This window comes from Lates calcarifer, linkage group LG10, assembly GCF_001640805.2.
Source record: "Lates calcarifer isolate ASB-BC8 linkage group LG10, TLL_Latcal_v3, whole genome shotgun sequence".
Taxonomy (NCBI): Eukaryota; Metazoa; Chordata; class Actinopteri; family Centropomidae; genus Lates; species Lates calcarifer.
The window spans coordinates 27,338,772-27,357,669 of record NC_066842.1 but is presented as its reverse complement, the minus strand read 5'-3'; the positions used below and the strand labels follow the sequence as shown (position 1 = coordinate 27,357,669).

At 38.7% G+C, this 18,898-nt stretch overlaps 1 protein-coding gene across 1 annotated transcript in view; it reads left to right on the top strand.

Moving 5' to 3' along the window:
* The first annotated feature begins 251 nt into the window (after positions 1–251).
* pard6a (par-6 family cell polarity regulator alpha) overlaps positions 252–18,898 on the top strand; it is a 34,566-nt gene continuing 15,919 nt past the window's right edge. Inside the window, exons 1-2 of the mRNA XM_018678570.2 lie at positions 252–708; positions 7,773–7,995. Of these exons, the coding sequence (XP_018534086.1) occupies positions 592–708; positions 7,773–7,995 (340 nt within the window). The 5' untranslated portion in view covers positions 252–591. The remainder of the gene's footprint in view (positions 709–7,772; positions 7,996–18,898) is intronic.

Here is an 18,898-nt window from a genome sequence, read left to right as displayed (position 1 = left end):
GACCTCAAAAAGTCTCAGGACGGAATCAGTATTAGCAATGTTATCAGTGTAATATTCTGTAACTAGCAGTTTTGCTGCAGCAGCGAACGTATTGCCATGAGACTACAAATGTAAACAGTAGCCGAACAGTAGGCTATTACCATGCTAGTGTAAGCGGCAAGTGTAACCAACGAGCATACAATAATAGTAGTGTTGTGGTGGTGTTACTCATGTCCCGCCCCCTCTGCCGTGTCCTCCAGTCTCGTCAGGTTAGAGGAGGAGGACGGGTTACACTGGCACCTCACATCCCATACTGGATTTACCGGACTCCACCTGTCGTGAGCGCTATGTTGTTTTGTGTGCGTGTCGTAAGCGAGTGATAACAGCGCACTCTGATACAGGACGGCACGGGGCTTCTCGGACTGCACGAGACACAAACACAGGAGAGAGAGAGAGCCGGCGGTGTTTTAAACCGAGTATCGACGGAAAATAGAAAAATTAACGAGCAGGTGAAAGGACTGCTTCAACTCTCACCGCCTGTTTTATATTTTGAAATGTTTTTTTTATTTTAACCGAGGACAGAAGAGGGAACGACAACCATAATTCCGGTGGATGGTTTTATCCGCAGTGCCTCAACCAACCAGCCAACCGGGGAGCAGAATGTCAAGACAGCAGCAGCACCGGACGCCGTTAAAACTCACCGACAACGTGGTGGAGGTCAAGAGCAAAGTGAGTGGTGGACTAATGGAGATGTTTGTTCATTTTATCGGTAATGAGAGGATACGGGGTCTGGTTTACCGGTCTGCCGCTGCACTGACAACACCGACATAACCTTTAGCTGTCGTCCAGATAAGAGACGTGATGTCTCTCCATTTCGCTCTCCAACAAAAACACCGACATTTACGCTTTACCGTTCGGGAGTGGTAATTCAGAAAAAATATTCTGTAGAAATGACAAGCGACTGAGGTGCAGCTGTCAGACGGCCTGGGTGCGCCTACTGTAGCCTACACTGAGAGCAGGCTACCAGACCCGAGTCTGTCGTCGCTCGCCGCGCCGTTTAATTCCGCATTTATTCCGCCCCCTCCCCGATTCAAAAACCGATTCAGTCTCCGCAATCACATCATCTCTCTATTTCCACGGTCACTTTGTCTTTCTTTTCATTTTCATCCAATTAGTTGTCCTGTTAGATTGCGTTACCGTCATACTGTAGTGCAGTATCACTTTTACTACTGTGAGTTTCTCCATGTCTATGTAAGCGGTGTAGTACAGTAGGTGTTAAGGTTATAGGCTATATTTACTTTTTTACTACATGCAGTTACTGTAGCCTACTTATGTTGTAGGCTAATGGTATCAGTTGTGGTAAATGTTTTGAGATCAATTATTCAAAACCTTACTTAAGTTAAAGTACAGGAGGAGTCAGCAAAACATACTTGAAGGAGGCTGTAAGTGGTAAAAGTACTCATCATTTAGCATGGCCCCTGTCAGTATAATGTTATTATATTACTGGATGATGATAACTGATGCATTAACTGGCAGCTCGTACTTTATTGTTATAGTAGACTGAGGTGGAGCTAATATTAACTACTTTATATACTTCTGGGCAGTTTAATCTATAGCATTGCATCTTATTTAATATCTTATAATATGTTTTGCATGTGAAATCTTAGATTATAGCTGTTAAATAAATGTACTAAAGTAAAAAGTACAGTATTTGTCTTTGAAATGTAGTGGAGTAGAGGTAGAATAAAATAAAATTAAGTACATTTAAAGTGCATTTTATTTGTACATATAAGTAGCTTACAGTGTTTTCCTTACAATTTTCCATCATTGAGGAAAGAGACATAACTGACGGTGGTAATTTTGCATAAGAAGGTAGTTTCATATTTATCACTCAAAACATTGATAAAATTGTTCGAGTGTGTCAGATAACTGTATTAATTTCAACAGAGTTTTAATCTTCACATAATATCAATATACACTTAGACTGCTGTAGGCAAAAGATAATATGCTGTCAGTATTGGGATTCTTTATTTTAATCTATTCTAGATTTGTAAATAAATTGCATTATAGTCTCAGTCAGATTGAGGTCATTGTGTCCATACACTCCAACTTATTGCTCCCCTGTAAAGCTTTATATGCCAGTCATAGCCTATACTTAGAGCATCTACAACATCAAGACACGTATTACAAAATAATGCATTAATAATGTATTGCTACGCAAATGTGCATTCTTCACATCAAGAGGGCCAATTTTGAACATTTGAGTTGAACATTTAAATGACTTTTCCACCAGTGATACAGTGTTGGACTTTTTCACTGCTGTGGTTCAATAGCAAAAGCTTAAGTGGGAACATTTTAAGTGTTTAAATACAGAAGTGGTCAGCAGGATTTGTAGTTAGGAAGTTAAAACCTGATCCTATACAGTTGCAATGTTTTTTTTACACCAAGGAGTGTGTAAGTCATACAGAATTTAAACTCTGTATAGCTAAAGTATCTTGAACTTGAATGGCAAAATGGCTGACCCAGGCATTTCTGCCCTGCCACGACCTGTCATCCCACTGCCATACTCATGTACTCACTAACTAAATCAGGGACACGTAATTGTAGGAAAAGTGGTAATAATTTTTGTCATGTCATTGACATTAACTCACTGTATTGTTTTAGACAAAACACAGCACATATTGAAACTAGAAGTGCTAATAGAGCTGGGAGTGCCTTCTGACCCCTGCTTGTTCTGTTCCCAACAGGTCACGTTTTAGTTTCAGTCAAAAGTAATGATGGTCTGGTTTCACCTGCAGCTGGTTTAATGCTCTAAATCAGTGTTATGTCAGTTTTTAGAAATCTTGTAGATGAAAAAGTTGAAAGAAGTTTTAAAAGAATGAATTAATTAAAAGAAATAATGACACTTAATCAAAACCAATTTCACTAAGCTTGGAATAACAGACAGCAGGAACACACACCCATAACACATACATACTTCAACACAGTCACTTTTTTCCTTTAATGTCTGTTATTGTCTCTCTCAGATGTGTGTCCAATCTGACCTCATAAAGATCTTCTCTGCCTCTCTCTTTGTTTCTCTTCCTTTTTCTTTCTCTTGCTCTCTCTGTCTCAATATCTATCTCACTCTCTCTTTCTTCTGTGTCATACAAGTCACTTGACTGTCCTGGTTCTTTATCAGAGACAGTATTGGCAAAGTAAAATATGTGTATTTTGCTAACTTAGAATCTGGATTCTTTCACTGGCACAGTATAAGTTTTTACATTCACTCCCTTATACAGTGAAATGCTCTCACTATAGGATGTTCTAAAGGAGAGCAGTGCTTCAACTCTAGCAGGCTGAGGAGGGCAAAACACAGTGCAGCAAAGAAAGGATCATTGTTTAATCAGATTTATTTTTGCCAATACTAATCCATTAAAATATGCCTGGGTCGGCAATACCCATTCTTGGGATCTGGATGTTTTTACTTATTTAAGTATTCACGACCAAATATTATGAATATCAATGATGATGCTAAGAATGAACTAGCCCATCAGCTTGTAGTATTTTGTCCTCTGATACAATTCAAATCATACTGAGATTATGTGAAAACATATTTTTATGTGTCTATTAATATGTAAAATACATAAAACAGATACAGGACTCTAGAATGTGTTATACAAACAATTTAAACCGCAGTAAGTGTGTTGTAGCGGAAGAGACTGCAGTAAGATTTTAGTATGTTTTGAATACTCCACTTTGAGGAGTTTTCTGTCTGTTGGTGTTTACACAGTATTTTGGAATCAAGGACATTTGTACTGCACCATTTTCCTGGTAAATCTGGTCCTATAAGTCTACATCTGTGGCAGCAGTTTTTAGCACCTAGTTTTTCCTCAACTTTATGAAGTGTTAGGAAGCAAGCCACACTTTCACATGACTGTACCTTTTAATGGTAACACACACACAGGTGACCAGTAGCCTTTTACACCAGTGATTCATATTCAGAATAGGCCTGATTGTTTTCCCATCCGGCTGTGATTTCTGCATAATCTGAATTATACAGGTTGCTCTGTTCCATTGTAGTGTTAATAATGGCTCCTTTTACTTGTGCACAGTAACACAGTGAGTTTAAGTAATAGTCATGTTAAGCCATTTACATAATTACATAAACCTGCCCTTCCCTGTAATAAACCATTTAACTAAAGTATTTCCAGCTTTTTAATTAGTGGTATGCATATCCCCCCAAAATAACATGTTTCCTATGTACCAATTCAGACCTTGCCAAAACAATTATAAGCACGTCTCAGCAGTAACATCACATTATGTTGTTAATTACCAAAGGCCTTTCTTTGCTACAGTTCTCGCACTGATGCATCCCACCATCCAGGCTTTTTTGAACAAAGACTGATGAGGTTGGATGACCCAAAGGGAATTCAGTGAGCGGAGAAGTTCAGACTGGAGCTGTGTGAATTACAAACCCAAAATATACCTTAAAGAAAGCTGTATACTTTGAAAGCACACATACACATGAATTAATCAGTGATGAGGAATGTGAGATTGTGAAACACTTTTGAGAATGCACACAGTGTTCTGTAGATTGAAGGCTGTACACAGAGCACGCATGCAGTACCTGTCCTGCCAGCTTCAGAGAACAATAGAACTTCATCACCTGGGAAGACAAACCAGCATACGTATGTCCAGTGAATAGCTTTTGACGAAAGATGCTTTTTTGATTCACCATGATAAGCTGAGAGCACTTCCAAAAGTCTGATGACACAGAATACTTTTTACAGAATCAACAACAGAACAAATCACTCCTAGGCAGATAACACTTTATGTATAAACAATATAAACTCCAGAGCAGCTGCAGCCCACGAACGTTAAATCAAAAAAAAGAGTCTGCAGTCTTTTCACACTGACAAGTGCACACTCACACAGTATTACATTCAACATTCAACTCAGTGGTTGTTGATACGCTTATTTGCAGAGTGAGTTAGAACAATCTATCAGTTTGTTGTTGTACTCACTTGTCTGCACAACAGTCTGTGAGCCTTGTGCACTGTGCAGTCCTCCACAGTCAGCTCTATGTTCAGCTTGACTTTGAGCTCCAGTCCACTTAGCCTCTCCTGTTTCTCTGTGCTCAACAAAGTTTTTAAACATTTTAAGCTGAAGGAGTGCTCAAAAGAAAACAGTTGGGCAAATGATAAATGAACTATAGATTAATGAAAAGTATTTATTGTGTCATATAGCTAACTATTTCATCTAAATTAAGTTACAACCTGTTCTCTTTAGTTGCATGATGATAACAGCAGCCTGTAGGCTGGTAGGATCAGCAGTAGCTGCCATGATGGTGGAGTTGTACCCTGCTGCCTCCGATTCAAAATACACAAAACTGATGTTGCCTGATGGCAGCAGGAACTGCTCCCTGTCTAAAAGCACCTTCAGAGTAATTGCTCCTGCATACGAAGAACATACCAGAATTTTGTAGCTTTATGTCATTTACTACATCTGAAAGTCTACTGTAGGTTGTTCTCTGGTTTTGTAGCTGACATACAGTTTAGGTTTAGGATTTTTTTTAAACAGAAAAGAAGTTTAGGCAGAGCACTGAAGATGCATAAGCTGGGTAGCATCAAATGTTTTATTCATGCTTTATCATTGGTGTGCTCATTCATCAGCTGCTTTGCTACCAGCTGATTATGCAATCCAATCATATACAAATATATAGGTTTAGTATGCAGAAATTATAACTTGAACCTTGTCACTGTTACTGTTTGTTGCCAACATCAGCTACGGCTCCTTTCCCGACCATACGCTCCTCTTTATGTGCTCAGTGTTGGTATTTTTGAACAAACTAAGCTGAGCCTATTCCATCACATTTTACTGCATAATTGTGTGGCATAAATGGTCAGTTCATTGATTTAAATGTAAACAAATTTTATTTTCATCACTACAGTTTTGATGATGAACCTGATGACAGGCACAGTAGCTTGGCCTCAGGATAGAGATCACATTTTTTTTGCCCTAAGCTGAAATTTACAACCCTGATATATTTACAGTTCCCATCTACAGTACCGCTGTATTTCTCGCAGCAGTGTAGCTTTGGGAAATGTGATCATGTACCGAGAGGAAATATGTTTAAAACTGTAAAAATGTAGGCTGTGGAACAAGTATACTTTATCATCTTATCATCTTTTTATCTATCAGTTATGATGTTTCAGGGTTTGAAAATGCCCTCTCATCTGTGAGAATGTGAGGCTTGGCCCAAACTGTCTCTAAAATTCCTTGACACCCTCAAATGAATCTGTGAGTTGGAGGGAGGATATCTACACCCTTCATTAGTACATGCTTCAGTGACACACATGCAGTTTTCTTTTTAGTAAAAGACAAGTTCTTCCATAACATCACCAGTTTGATGTGCATGATAATCTGTTTTGGTATTAGCTCTGAGTTGACATAAGTATCATGCCATAAACCTGCACCTGGTTAAAGTGATGGGGGTGACAGGTACTAAACCAGAGGAGCTTGTTAAGTGTTAAAAGCTGGTATCAAATATCTGGCCAGTTATTTACCTGAACTTTTAGCTGATAGTTCAAATTAATGGCTGCTTATTTTTAATATTTAACATTTAAGGATTTTTGTTAAATAACACGTTTTAAATAGAAAATTGTGTTAATACCATTGATTTTTCAAACAGAACCCCACTCTATTTATGAGAGATTTATGTCTTCCTCAAGGACACTTTGACACATGAACTTGAGGAACTGGAACTTTAACCAGCAAACTCAAGCTCTTTCTGTGCATGTTACAGGGTTTTTAACTTTGCACTGACCAGCTGGAGTGAGATCCAGATTATTATTGTGGGATGGGGATTGCAGATAGATCCTTAGTAAATTCTGCAGATGTAATTCTGTGGTGGCTACAGGTATTTAAAAGTTGTTTGCAACAAACAGTACATCCATACTGATTTTTCTGCATAACCCATAGCTATATTTTCCATGAAGGACTGGATTTGTGGATTCCTCTTTGTTTAGCATGGGGAGCATGAGAGCCTGAGACAGAGCCTGAAAACTTGGTGTCTTATGCCAGAGGCATAACAGCTGGCAACCCTAATGTTGTGTCAGTTTTTAGTGTTGCTTGTATTTACATAAGAAAACTTGTTTTTAGTGCGCCCAGTGTGGGCCTTGAGCTGGCTGGATAAATAATCTGAGCCAGAATAAATGATAGAATTGGCAGTTGGTCTTTAAATAGTATTTGTTCTTAACATTGAAACAACAAAGAGTGTTTGACTTCAATTTTCAAGTCATTCCAATGTCACCATATACATATACCAGTACTCCAGCATTCTGAGGTATTTATATTCATACATATAATTTATACATATTTTCCTCATTGTCATAACCTGATTAGCATACTGGGGTTGTGTGTTGGTGATGACAATGTTCAGCGCAATCGCCAATGCCTTTGCCAATGTCAAGATGATATTTAGCCCTGTTTTTTATTAATTTCTTATAATATTATTATTATTAATAGTATTATTATTATTATTATTATTATTATTATTATTAGTAGTAGTAGTAGTAGTAGTATTAAATATTTGTCATGCCATAGTTTCACATCAGTATCCCCTGTATATAACCAGCACTTGTGACACAGACACACTGACTGGATTCAAAATTATACAGAATTCTAGGGGAAACACTGAAGTAATAGTCATCTTGTTTGTCTCAGCTGTGAGGGGATCCTCTCCGATCCTAAACTGAGTAATATCTGAGGGGGAAACACCACTTGACAATTGTGTTTTTCATCTTTTGCAGTTTGAGGCAGAATACCGTCGCTTCGCTCTGAAGAAGAATGGCCCAGGTGGCTTCCAGGAGTTCTACCGCCTCCTCCAAACCATCCATCACATCCCTGGTGTTGATGTGCTGCTGGGATACGCCGATGTGCACGGAGACCTCCTTCCAATTAACAATGATGACAACTTCCACAAAGCTGTCTCGTCAGCCAATCCCCTGCTTCGTATTATCATAACCAAGAAAGGTAAGAGGAGGATGGAAAGACTGAGGGTGAATTTATCATAAGGAATAAAAGGTGGGAGAAAGTTGGTCTCAGAATCAGTCTTAACCCCAACACCTATTTCTCTTAACCACTCACTGGAACTCTAGAACAGCTTGAGATGAAAATATATTTTTCTCAGAGCTAGGCTCTACGAGTTGGCCATCCTTCATTGCTTTCAACCATTGTCTGCTGTTGTGTGTGAGCCAGGGGCTGCACACAGCTGCAGAGGAGGTCTTTGTTCTCCACCATCAAACATGGTTTATTCTTCATACACAACACCACCTGATGATTCCTGCCTGTTTTTCCCCACTGTTTTCTTGCAGTTCCCTGGGTAAACTGTGTTGTGATTTTTTTACTTGGGCATGTCTACTTCATTAGACGCTGCAGTGAAAGAAAGAGAGATTAAATAGAGACTCTGTTAGACATTTTGATCCCATCACTTCAGAGTTTTCCTATCTAGGGCAGGTGAACATGTCATTGATGCACTAACTGTTGGAGTTTTAGGAATAAATCCTTATTCTTTTACAAATTCATTCTTGAGCTTGGGAACATATTTGTACAGAGGTTACCAAGTAAAGTTTTATTTTGATGCATAGTCAGTTCAGCATAGTCAACATATGTTTGGAGTAAAACCTCACAATAGAAGTTAACTGGTCTCACAAAGCAGGACATCATCTTGCTCTGATATTATTTTTCCAGTTCAGTGATGAGCTAATTCACATGGAAGTTGCAGATATCCACATCCAACACAACTCAGAGCACTCCATCATTCAGTATTTTTGACTAAAGTTGCATGAACCAGTTGCTATTGAATACTACAGATTTTTTTATTGATTTAAGTGTATATTGGTCTAGTAATCAGGGAAGGTATGAGTCTGGTCTTTCAACATGGTGTCCCTGTGAGCTGCCACTTTACAGTATGTTTGAAGCATCCCCCATGCAGTGCTTTTTATTCCCTATCTTGTTCATTTATTTTAGTTCATTTAGTTCTATTCGTATATTATTGGTTTGAGGAGATGGGTGAGGAGTGGATGGATTAAATGTTCTTGCTCTCTAGTCTGTAGGATTTGTCAAATTTTTTGTGCATGAAGAAAACTACAAGGGATGGGGTTCAATAGCAACAGGTAAAGATAACAGAATCCAAAAGAACCATAGAAGTTACTGTGGGGAAAACCACAGTCATCATCAGTGGAAAAAAGACATTCATGCCAGTCATTTTGTTCTCAGTGAATTCAGTGAATAATGATCACTAGCAGTTAATATAATGAGTAAAGGAATCTTTCTAAACATGCCAGTCTGAGATATTGGTCAAACCTGAACCTATTCAGTCAGCCAACTCAGGTGGAATAGATTACTAAAATATGTACCTATCTATGTACCTTTCTTCACAAAGAAATATCAGGCTAAACTCAACAGGGAAAGAGGAGTTTTGGTACTAACCTATTTCCTAGAGGAAGGCTAGACTCAAAGTGGAGAAGTGAGGCTTTTGAAATGCTGACAGATGTGGTGGCACCAGTGGCAGCAAGCAACAGTGTAGCTTTTGGGTGAGTGGTGTGGCATTAGGCATGCAGCAAAAGAATGAACAGACCACTGGCAGCTTAGATACACCACCATGATGAAACAGGTGTGTTGGGTGTTGCAGTAAGAGGAGTGTGTTGTGTGAGTGTAGCAGTGGACTCCAGTTGGGCTGTCTGAACTAGCTTAGATGCTTCGCTTCAGTACAGAATCTGCGCATTATGACCAAAATAAATAGAAGGCTCTAAGGTTTGGAATGGATTTATTTCTGTAGGGGAGGTGGGGTGATTTCATTATTTCCTGCACTGCGCAGTGAGAACAGTGATTTTAATTTCATCCAAAACACACTTGTCTGTGATTTTTCACTCCTAGATTTACAAAGGAAATATAACATTGTTGACACCAAGACTCTGCAAACTCAGTACAGGACTTGTACATCTATCCATCCATCTTTCTCCATGCTTAGTTTCATTGTGGCTTATGTGACTGATTATTGCATAAACAGTGCATTGTTGTGTCCCAGTGCACCTTCTCTTGCTGTGTCTCTGTATCTTGCATAATTCATGATATAATGATGCTTATCTGCTACTTAGTAGGCAGCAATTGTTGTTCAGAATTACTGACAGCTGCTAGTTTAATCAGATTAACTTAGTAGTCTGGGAGAGAGAAGGAGAGGGAGAGAGCTCAGGAAAGAAAAATATTTAAGATAGAAACTCTGAGGACAGAGAAAACAAGAGGAGATCAACATAAACACTTGTTTTGTCATGATGTTTAGCAGGCGATTAATTTTATGCTGTAAGCTGAACAGCCAATATGTAGAAATGTTTCAGAGGTCCATCCAATCCAACACAGTAACTCTTTAAACACTGTTACACACACAAACACACGGGCGCACGCACACACACATTGAATCAGGAATAATGGAGTAATTTAATCATGATTGTACTGGAGAAGCTAGCCTGCATCTCATTAGTAAGGATTGGGCCATGAGTTGGCCAACTAAAAATCTACTCACCCTATCACTTAATTTGTCATCCCTAAAGTGTAATCTTGTTTATTCACCACGTCCATGTAACTGAGGAGACTCACACAGCTGAAGCCTTCAATAGAATTCATGCAGCAGTGTGTTCTTTCTTGGTCTTGTGAGATTCAGACTACATGAACAGATTGATATAATGGTGATGATACAATTTGTTTGGAATTCAGCCCCTAGATTCAGCTTGATAGAAATTTTTACATTATTATAGTCACAGTCATCTTTGCAACATTGTCAGAGTGGTTAGAGCCAGTTAGGAGCTACCTAACTGCTTCAAAACATCATTAACCTCTGTGCCTCTTTGTCAAAGAAAAAAGGAGTTCATTATGCTGACTAAACATAAGATTTTTTCATTTTCTGTGTGTGTCCTTTCTCTCTCTCTCTTTAATTTCATATTGCTTTCCTTCATTCTCCATGACCTTTACTCAGGGTTGTTTTTGCGTATATATGCGCACATGTCTGTGTTTGTGTGTATATGTTTGTGTGTGTGTGTGTGTGAGACTGAGAGAGAGACACAGAGAGAGAGAGTGATAGAACCCCATCTGGTGTTGTAAGCCATTAGCCACTGAGTGGGATTATCTTACTCTAAAAGACTTCATCAATCATATCAGCTCCACTCACTGCCACTACTCTGTGTGTGTGTGTATGTGTAAGAGAGAGAGTATGTGTGTGTATTTGATGTGCACAAAAGGTCTGAAAGGATTACATAGAGGAGGTTGATATCTAATATGTGAATTTTGTCCATCTGCATCAGTACAGCAGTGGTAGCCTCATTCTGTATTAGTATTATGGTGGTAGCCATGGTAACAGTTCTGCAGGAGTACCACAGTGGTAGTTGCGTTGACAAATCCATGTTGATATTACAGTGGTCCTTATGGTAACAGCTCCACAGAACTACAGTGGGAGCTGTTGTAACAAATTGCAAGAATACTACAGTAGCTGTAGTCCTATAGGCAAGTCTCACCACCCAGTAGTCATCTTGGCAGTTATTTCGGGATACAAGACAAGGCCCCTATCTAACTGACTGGGGAGAGAGCCATAATAGTCACCGGCATATAAAAACTACATGCATAGAATAACCAGTCAAATCTGATAAAAGCACTTAAGAAGTTTGATGTGTTTCTCCAAAATTAGGTTGAAAACACTGATATGACACCATGAGCTCATCCCACTAGAGCACTTGAACAAATACCAGAGTTTATGCCTAATGTTTAAATAGATACAGCTGATTCATCACTTAATTGTTTGCTGCGATATCCTCCTCTTACATGCTTATTTGTAGTCCATCTGCACCCACTGCCACCATCAGTTGAAACTGTCACAAATATCAACTGTGCTCACCATCATTGACATTACAGAGTGTTTTATTCAAGATTCTCTAAGTGGTTTGTCTCCTCCCTTATAACGTCTCTGCTACTGAGTGGTAAAAGTAGCTTTACGTTAATTACTGCTATGAAATTACTTGTTTATAAGAATATTTTATTAAAATATTGCAAACATAATTTATACACAGTTATTTTCTATTAAGGAAGTAATATAGCTGTCGTGGATATCCCGTTATTATCTGTTTTCAATGTTTGGGCAAGGCTAAAGATGAATTTGCATCCTAATAATGCAGTATAATGCAGTTATGTTTTGTTCATAATCCATAACATAATGACGTAGTTGGTAAGTATTTTTAATCACTACAGTTTTCTTTGCCATCAGCAGGTGAGCCAATGGCAGATTAGTTTTGCATCCTGTTGTTACACACTGTGAGCTTTGAAAAGCTGACATGTTTGTACCCCAGAGCTTGGTGTATGTGTGTGTTTGTATGAGGGGAAAATGATAGACAGACAGTCTAAGAGAGGGGGAGAGAGAGAGAGATAGAGACAGAGAGAAAGAGAGAGAGAGGGTTAGAGGGAGAGAGAAAGAGAGCGAGAGAGTGAAGGAAATGAAAGATTGAGAGAGGCAGAGGGAGAGAAGGGGAGAAAAGAAGAAGAAAAAGGAAGAGAGGGGATGAAGACAAGAAGGGGGGTTATCTTCCTCCTGCCAGAGAGTGCTACAGAAATTACTTTCCAGAAATAACACCAACACACATACATGCACATATAAATACAGAAAATACTGCCACAGTTGCTGACATGCTTGTGTCTGTAAATGTGTATAGGAATGTATTTATATAATGTTGCTGTGAGTGGCAAAGCTTCCTCAGCCCTCTGACTGAAATGTTTAAGTTAGTGGATGGAGAGCTGACTATAGACAGCTGAAAATATCTGAATACAACATGATGCGAGGAGGAGGAAATCAAATATTTATACAGAGGCAGCAAGACACAGGGATAGAGGGAAGCAGAAGAGAGGAGAAAGAGAGAGACTGAGAGAATCACAGAGCTGGAGAGGAAGAGGTTTTATGTCTACAGCTAATTTTCTCTGCCTTCTGTCTTGAAACCCTGCCATCATAGTAATTCAGCTAATGAGCTGAAATGAGTCAAACTGGAATGAACTGATACAGTAGGACTTGTGACATAAGGAAGACAGTTAATGTTGTCTGTGGTGCTTTGGCACTGCTGGAACAGAATATGTACACTGCTCTGACTGGAATAGGGGAAAGAGGAGGAGGGTGAACTGAAGCAAAGATGAGAGAAATTCCATTTTAGTTAATAAAACCCTTACATAACAGTAAACAAAATAACAGTGGTATCAGAACTAATGTATTAGGCAACTAGAGTATTATTAATACACTAAGCAAGGAATACTACTTGATGGATTCTACTTCATTCAAGATTTAATTTAATGATCATTACACAACACAAGCGTGGTTAACAAAATTATAGAGGATCACTAGAAAGAAACCTAATTGGAAACATCACAAACTGGCATAGGATGTGCTGGACCCAGGACAGGAAGGCTCCGCAGCAGGTGATTAAAACCGCACAGAACATCATCTACCAAGCCTCAGTGATATAGATGAGGTGAGGTGCCTGTGCAGAGCCCAAAGGATAAGACAATACCCACCCCCAGCCACAGCTTTTTCACCCTGCGGCTGTATGGCAGAACTATCCGCTGCCATACCACCAGACTTCAGAGCAGTTTTTTTCCTCAAGCTGTGAGACTGCTGAATACATCTTCTCCACTTAACCATGAAAATTAATTTTTTATGACTAGATTATTTATTCATTCATCTACATAAGTTTTGTTTTTTGTCCATGTCATAAAGGAACAATATCTGTAATTTTGTTATACAATCTTGTGTTGCACAATGATAATTAACCGAATCTTGAAGATTATCAAAACAAACTTATGTGGTGTATCAGCTTCCATAAGGTGAATTAGCATGGCATTTAATTAAGTGTTCTAAAGGGATAAGCTGACAATGTCACATCAGAAATCTTGCACATAGTAGAATTAAAAACTGTGGGTGGGAAAAAAGGGTGTCTTAACCTTATTTTGGTTCAAAGACATCAAAAATTTAACCCCTTAGCGCCGATTGTCGAGAATTCACATCATACCATTTGCATTCAGACTGCAGCCGAGACAGCGTTAGCTTGAAAGCAAAAACACAAATAATTAATTTTTTTATACAATTGTAAATACATTCAGGCATCAAGGGATTAAAATAAATTTTATCAGATTTTTTTATGCTTCATGACCACTAGGGATGCACCGATACCACATTTTTTTCAATCCAATTACGAGTACAAGTACTTACATTTGAGTACTTGCTAATACCGAGTACCAATATGAGTACTTATTAATGCCATTACAATTCATACATTTACTTGAAAACGTGTTTTATTTTCATCAGATATTGTTTCATTCTCTGGCTGTAAGAAATTGCTGTGACATTTTACCATTCAACTGCATCTTTTTTTTTAACAAACAGCCTTGCCACATATTTCACTTAAATATAGCCCGCTATTAGCAAATTCTTTGAACTTGGCATCATGTTGGTTTTTTAGATGTTTTATCAGATTGGTTGTGTTGAAAGTACTTGCTTTCGTCCCTCCTCTTGACAACTTTGCAGAGCATAATTTGCAGTCCACTTTACTTTTGTCACCATCATCCACTTTGAAATACCTCCACACCACTGACATTGCTCTTCCTTGTTCTCAATTAGCACCTGACAGCCCAACTGAATGTCACGCTGCCGTAAAGTGGTATTGGATGTTGTGGTATCGGGACACTTTTACGAATACGAGTACAGGAATAGGGTATCGGACAGATACCCGATGCTGGTATCGGTGCAAAGGATTACATAGTGGGAACCACTGGCCGCCACCATTTGATTCCTTGGAGCATTACAGTCATATGGATGACGGTAGAGAATTGTGGCATGGGAGCACAAATTACATCAAGCTACGTGTTCCGGTGAACACATTTTTTCTGGGTGAGTAGGATTCTCATCCTTATTGCTGTATTAGTGATTCCTACTGATTTGGGCCCCTCCTTAGCAGGAGTCAAGCTGGGAGGTTGGTTTGAAGCCCATCACTGACAGGCTAAAATATGTTACTGAGATAATCATATGTCTACCTGCAGAGTGATAAAAGTGATGATATCACCAGTGATGACCAGTGTCATTATATGACTGTTATGCTACATGTAGTTGCATCCAAATACAGAGAGAGAGAGAAGTGAAGAGAAAGACTTTGGGACTTTGAAACTTTTTCTCTTGTTGCAAAGCCCAAAGGGAAGTTATTGAAGGGTCAAATTACCATACTTCTCCTTCTACAGCAATTAGTTGCTGTAGGAGTTGGCAGCTTTATCAGTGGTTCATATGCACTGAGGTTGCTATAGGAGAATCTAAATCGTCTCTGTTCTGGTCAGGAGAGACGGTGAATGCTATTAAATTGTAAACTGTACTTGTTCACAGTCTAGAAGTCACAGTAAGTTGCTTGTTCTCCTTCTCTCCTCTCTGTCTCTATTTACCATTGCCAAGCAATGTGGCTGTAAATATTTTTTGTTTTATTTGTTTGTATCATTTGCTCTTAATTAATTTAGGTTAACATGGTCAAACTACAAGCATAATAGAACTCTTGCTTGTTTATTGATGATAACCTGCTGTGTTTTAAAAGTGATTAATGACCCTCCAGCTGTAGCTAAGCAAAATGGATTTGTCTGGTCTCTCCCAGGGTGTGGGTGTGTGCAAATGGTCAGAAAAGGGATATTCTTTGGTTTGGTTTGGATTTGGTTTACAGAAACACAATGAAGATACATTTTGAGATCTTAATGTATTACTTGTTTATCTATGCAGCTGTAGCACAATGGAAACATAAGAGACTTTATAAAAATATGTAAACCACTAGTGAGAAAAATATAATTTTCTGGATGGTAGATGGCTAGATGGTAAGGGTTAATACCACACCCTCACAGCATGAAGTGAGTCTTTGTTTCATGTCATGCCCTGTCTGTCTCTCCCCACTGTACACAAGCTTATTGTGGACCTGCTCTGAGTTCAGCCATATGGCAGCTCCTCGGGCTCCAGATGGTGGGCACTACAGAGTGAGGTCACTGTTACACACACACACAAACGCGCGCGCACACACACACACACACACACACACACACACACACACAGCTTATGACAGCTGCAAATCACAGACCCAAGATGAATTTGGAACAGATATGGGACACACAAACACAGAGGAGGATGATAACATGATAATATGATATTTTGTGAATAATTATCTCATTTGTTATACATTGTTTCAGTCAGTGACAACAAAATCACTCTCTAAGCCACAGCTACCTAGCCACTGACATTTGTAGTAATTTCGTTAGGAGCCTACCTAACCTACCTGTCTAATGCTAACTTAACAGCAGCTGGTTATTCAGGTAGTCTTTAATTTCAGTAATTCAGTGCCTTGTTCTGCAATAATGTGATGAATGGTCACAACATGTAATCAAGTAAACTACCAGTCAGACAGTCACTGAAGAAGTCAGTGACTCAGCTAGATTCATTACGAGGGAGGAGACAAACCACTTAGAGACCAAATAGTCATAACGCCAGAGATGGCCATCCCACCCCTCCCCAGAAACAGTCAACTGTCTGCTGTACTGGGAAACACATCAGGCCAATTATGCTATCGCACTGACGCATGAGCACAGTTGAGATTTACAACAGATTTGACCAATGTTGGCAGTGGGTGCAAACGGACTTCGAATAAGCGTGGATGAGGATTTCAAAGCAAACACTTGTGTGATGCATCAGCTGCATTTATTAAAGCATGAAACATGAACTCACATTTTTACAAATGCTCTGGTGGGATGAGCTGATGGTGTCACATTGTGGCATTCAAAACACCTTATTTTTGGGCAAAGTCACAAAACTTTTTAAGCTGTTTTCTGTCAGATTTGAGTGGTGATTCTTGCATGCAGTTTTTATGTCCCAGTGAACTTTGAAAGCAAAGTTATGGCTCTTTCCCCATTAATTTAGATAGGAGCCTGATCTTGTTAGTCTAAAATAACTGTCTGAGGGAATTGCCAAGATAGCTGCTGAGTGGTGAGACTTGCCTAGAAAGACTTTGACTTATTGCTGTAGTCACTGACCTCATGCCCTTATACACAATCCAAACATACGACTTGTGAAGTGTTATATGCTGGTATACTTTGGGAAGTATGGTACATAGATTGATATCGTTAAATGACCATAACCATACTGACTGTTGCGTGTGTTTAAATGCATAATGTTTTTGACATCAGCTAGTAGACTTGCGAATGCTCAGTTGTCATGTTTTAATGACACCTGGGCTGTGACTGACAGTAATGATTTTTACACAGAATTAGGATTAGACAATTAACTAAAAAGTTGCTGAAACTGACAATATGATTACTAAATGATCTAATTTAAGTTTAAATTATGCAGTTAAATCCCCCATATTATCAATCAGCAATCAATGACAGGGCCCATTAACGCTGTTTTGGTAACATGTGTTGGCCTAACACCTTACTAAAACACTTTATGTGTTTGCTTAACTTTCGCCATCTGCATATCTGTGTACTGTATATATATACCATTCAGCCACAGCATTAAAACTGTTAACTGGTTTTAGTGTTGTGACTGATCAGTGTAAGTCAGTCAGTCATTCAATTAATGAGCCAACCCCTACACTAGTCAGCAAACCAGTCAGTCAGTGTATAATGCAGGCAGCAGTTTCTAGGTGGATAGTTATTTATTATTCTTAGTGTCTGCCAGGGAACAACAGCCTTCATATCAATAAACAGAGCCCAAACAGTTATAACATACGGTATAAGCATTTCATTATGTTTACTTATATTATTTCATTTTATGAAACAATGATCTTTATTGACATTATGAATATATATTATCAAGCTTTTTGCAGCCACAGTAAGTAAATTTATAACAGGATATGGCTTTACACACAAACACAAGACCTTGTAATATTTCTGTCTTTACAGGGATCCTTCATTGTTAGCATTCATTCAGTGTCCCTTAAATTCAAGTTTAAACCCAACCCCTAATTCTTAAACAGCACCTTGAAAACATGATGACCAGCAAGAATGACTTCACTTTAGAAACATTTTCTCACATTGAAGGTCTAAGACTTTGACTGGTTCCCACAGAGACAGAATTACACACATGCCTACATGTTTCAAAGCTGATTTAATTGCATTTTACTCCATAAACATACAGTGTCAAGGTTCACACAAAGCACACACAGCTTGTGCTGGCAGACTGTAGCAAAATTCAGCACATATCTTCTACCTTCTAGATTCCAGGTGGACTAAGTGATGTTCATTTTATATACTTTATAGCTGCTGTTTCATTTCAGTAACAAATAAAATCATCTAACTATAACGAGAGGAATCTCTGTCTGTTTGTCTGTATTTTGATTATCTCAGCAACTTCACATCCAAACAAAATCACAGTCAACACTGCATGGCCTTGGGTTCTCAAGAATACACCTGCAAAGTTATAAATTGATTGTATAAGCAGTTGTTGAGAAAACTGAAATACAGACAAACAGAGATTTCCCCATTTATTTTAAACTGCACTCACTGTCACCAGTTGCAACAGCACTTCTAGCCATGTTTTCTTTTGAACTGACACACAATCCTTTCATGTCAGTGATGATATCATTAAAGGTCCCACTCCACCTTGATGGGCAGAGCACCAAGTGTATTTAATTAATCATCAGCTCCATGCTACACAAAATGACACTAACAGCTTTTCTAAAAGCTGTTAAGGAACAGTTTTGGCAGACTCAATGGACAGCAGGCTACGGCTTTGTTTTGTATGATGCTGTCATGATTGTTTAGGCCAGCCATTTAGAAACACAACAGTCCAACAACTGAATGATTTATATGGGATTATATGTTTGTCTGATATTTGGTG